The sequence below is a fragment of the Arachis hypogaea genome, chromosome 5 (assembly GCF_003086295.3).
Source record: "Arachis hypogaea cultivar Tifrunner chromosome 5, arahy.Tifrunner.gnm2.J5K5, whole genome shotgun sequence".
Classification (NCBI taxonomy): Eukaryota; Viridiplantae; Streptophyta; class Magnoliopsida; order Fabales; family Fabaceae; genus Arachis; species Arachis hypogaea.
This window is the reverse complement of record NC_092040.1, coordinates 35,433,305-35,435,377: the sequence shown is the minus strand read 5'-3', so window position 1 is coordinate 35,435,377 and position 2,073 is coordinate 35,433,305. Positions and strand designations below refer to the sequence as shown.

Sequence of the window (2,073 nt, the reverse complement as noted above, 5' to 3'; positions counted from 1 at the left end):
TGATTATATAATATATTTAAAAGAAAAGCGTAATATATAATAAAAATGGTCAAATATGATTTTGGTCTCTAAAATATAGGTTAAATTTTTTTTGTTTCTAACCTTTTTTGTATACGAAGTTTAAAACCAACTTTTAAAATCATCTTTTTTATTTAAATATTAAAAATTTAGACTAAATTATCTATTACAAAAAATTATAAAATAAAAAAAATAATTAATTTTATGCCAGCTTTACAATAATTTAACTAATTTTTTCAATTTGGTTAAGTTTCAGCTTCTAGTTGCTGTGTCTAAATATTATTTGAAAAAGAGTTTTTTTTAGTTATTATTTTTTATTAAAACATAGTTAAATAAAGAATATATTGAATAAAAAGATGAATATCGACGAATATCATATCTAAAATATATTGAATATACATATATGACAACTTAATAAAATATTTATATTTTATAAATAATAAAAAATTTAATCAGTATTTTTTTAGAAAAAATAATTAACAAAAATAAAAAATTATATAAGACTTATTTGGACGAACTTTTAAAAAAAGATATTTTTTGAGTTAATTTTTTTAAACAATCTTATGAAAAAATAAAAATAATTTTATATTTAAATATCTTATATAAAATTTTTTTTTTATTTATTAATTATATTTAAATATAAAAAAATATAAATTATAACTTCTTAAAAAAAAAAATTTTTTTATTTATCAAACACGTTAAAAAATAAAAAAATATTTTATCATTAAAAAAATATTTTTTTATTAAGATAATGGCCATCTTATTCTTATTTAAAAAAAGATTACTCCAAATTCTAAATCAATAAAATCTGAATGGCCGAATCCGCAATGGGAGGCAAGATCGATTTGAGATAGAAAGCATCAGAGTTCAGAGCTGAAGCAAGTAAGCATGGCTTCCTCCTCTTCTTCTCGATCGGTAAGTATGAATATGATTATCCTTTTCTTTTTCATCATAAATCAAAGGCAAAGGCATGGCGAATCGAATTGAATATTGATAATGGATCAGGATCAGGATCAGGAGCGTCCAGGTTTAGGTTTAGGGTTATGTGAAGGAGAAGAAGAGTACGGATCAGAATCGGGTTGGGTGGAAGCTAGAAGTTCATGCGATCATCTGTGTTCCCTCTCCCCTGATCTCAGCCATATTCCAGCCCCTCAGAATACTCCCTGCTACGAGTGAATCACCTTTACCTTTACCTTCTTTTGTTTTTGCTCGCTCTTCCCTTTTGAAATTAATTAATTAATCAATATTATTTCTGAATTTCAGGTGCCAACACCCGTCTGAAAACTGGTTGTGTCTATCGTGTAAGGAGGTGCTGTGCAGCCGTTTTGTGAACAAACACATGCTGTCCCACTCGCGGCGCACCAACCACTGTGTGGCACTCAGCTTCAGTGATCTATCAGTCTGGTGTTTCTCCTGTGACGCTTACTTGGATGCACAACTCATCCCACAGCTACGCCCCGTTTATCAACTTGCCTATATCTTGAAATTTGGCCAACCTCCGCCACTTCCTCAACACAATTAATACTTCCTCAACTTTTTAATTGTTCATTATTCTCAGTACTGTCTCTGCTTTTAATTTTTTAGTTATCTTTAGCCTCCACTTGGCGTATGCTTCTTGCATTGGATATTTGGAAACTTCAATTCTGTGTATATCTCTAGGATTTAGGTGAATTTTTCCATAAATTTTTAATAAAAAAATGAATTCTAGATCTTTTAAGCGATAAAAAAATCTAAAATCATGTCATAAAAATACATGAATGAGTATAAGTTTTCTGCTGCATTTCTCTGTGCGTCAATAGCTTTTTATTCTGTAGGTCGACTGCATTTCTCTTCAGCGGCTTGTCATTTCATAGATGATATTTCATGGCCAAAAATCTTGTTAATTATTCCCCTCATAGTTTGCCTCCTGTGTCTCGTTTGCGTAATAAGATACTAATAATTAAGGTAATTTGCATTAATACAGTACAAGATAATGAAGTTTACCCACGAAATGACTAATGAATCATGATCACGAATTAGGACAAAAATATATAATTATTATATTCATTTCAATTA

The 2,073-nt window shown here is 28.5% G+C and overlaps 1 protein-coding gene across 2 annotated transcripts; it reads left to right on the top strand.

The window, feature by feature from the left end:
• The first annotated feature begins 771 nt into the window (after nucleotides 1–771).
• Nucleotides 772–1,575, top strand: LOC112801197 (uncharacterized). Of its 2 annotated transcripts, none has more exons than XM_025843794.3 (3): nucleotides 772–933; nucleotides 1,030–1,190; nucleotides 1,282–1,575. In XM_025843794.3, exons 1-3 carry the CDS (start codon nucleotides 907–909, stop codon nucleotides 1,538–1,540), a joined length of 447 nt encoding a protein of 148 aa, XP_025699579.1. In that variant the 5' UTR covers nucleotides 772–906; the 3' UTR covers nucleotides 1,541–1,575. The 2 variants fall into 2 exon arrangements, with proteins under 2 accessions (XP_025699579.1, XP_025699578.1); XM_025843793.3 differs by having other exon boundaries at nucleotides 791–933; nucleotides 1,024–1,190.
• The last annotated feature ends 498 nt before the right edge of the window (nucleotides 1,576–2,073 follow it).

Bases quoted from the DNA above. Each gene is read 5' to 3' on its own strand.
- LOC112801197 (XM_025843793.3), top strand. From the start codon at position 907: ATGGCTTCCTCCTCTTCTTCTCGATCG. The intron at 934-1,023 runs GTAAGTATGAAT...ATAATGGATCAG, and splicing joins CCTCCTCTTCTTCTCGATCG to GATCAGGATCAGGAGCGTCC. The intron at 1,191-1,281 runs GTGAATCACCTT...TCTGAATTTCAG, and splicing joins CAGAATACTCCCTGCTACGA to GTGCCAACACCCGTCTGAAA.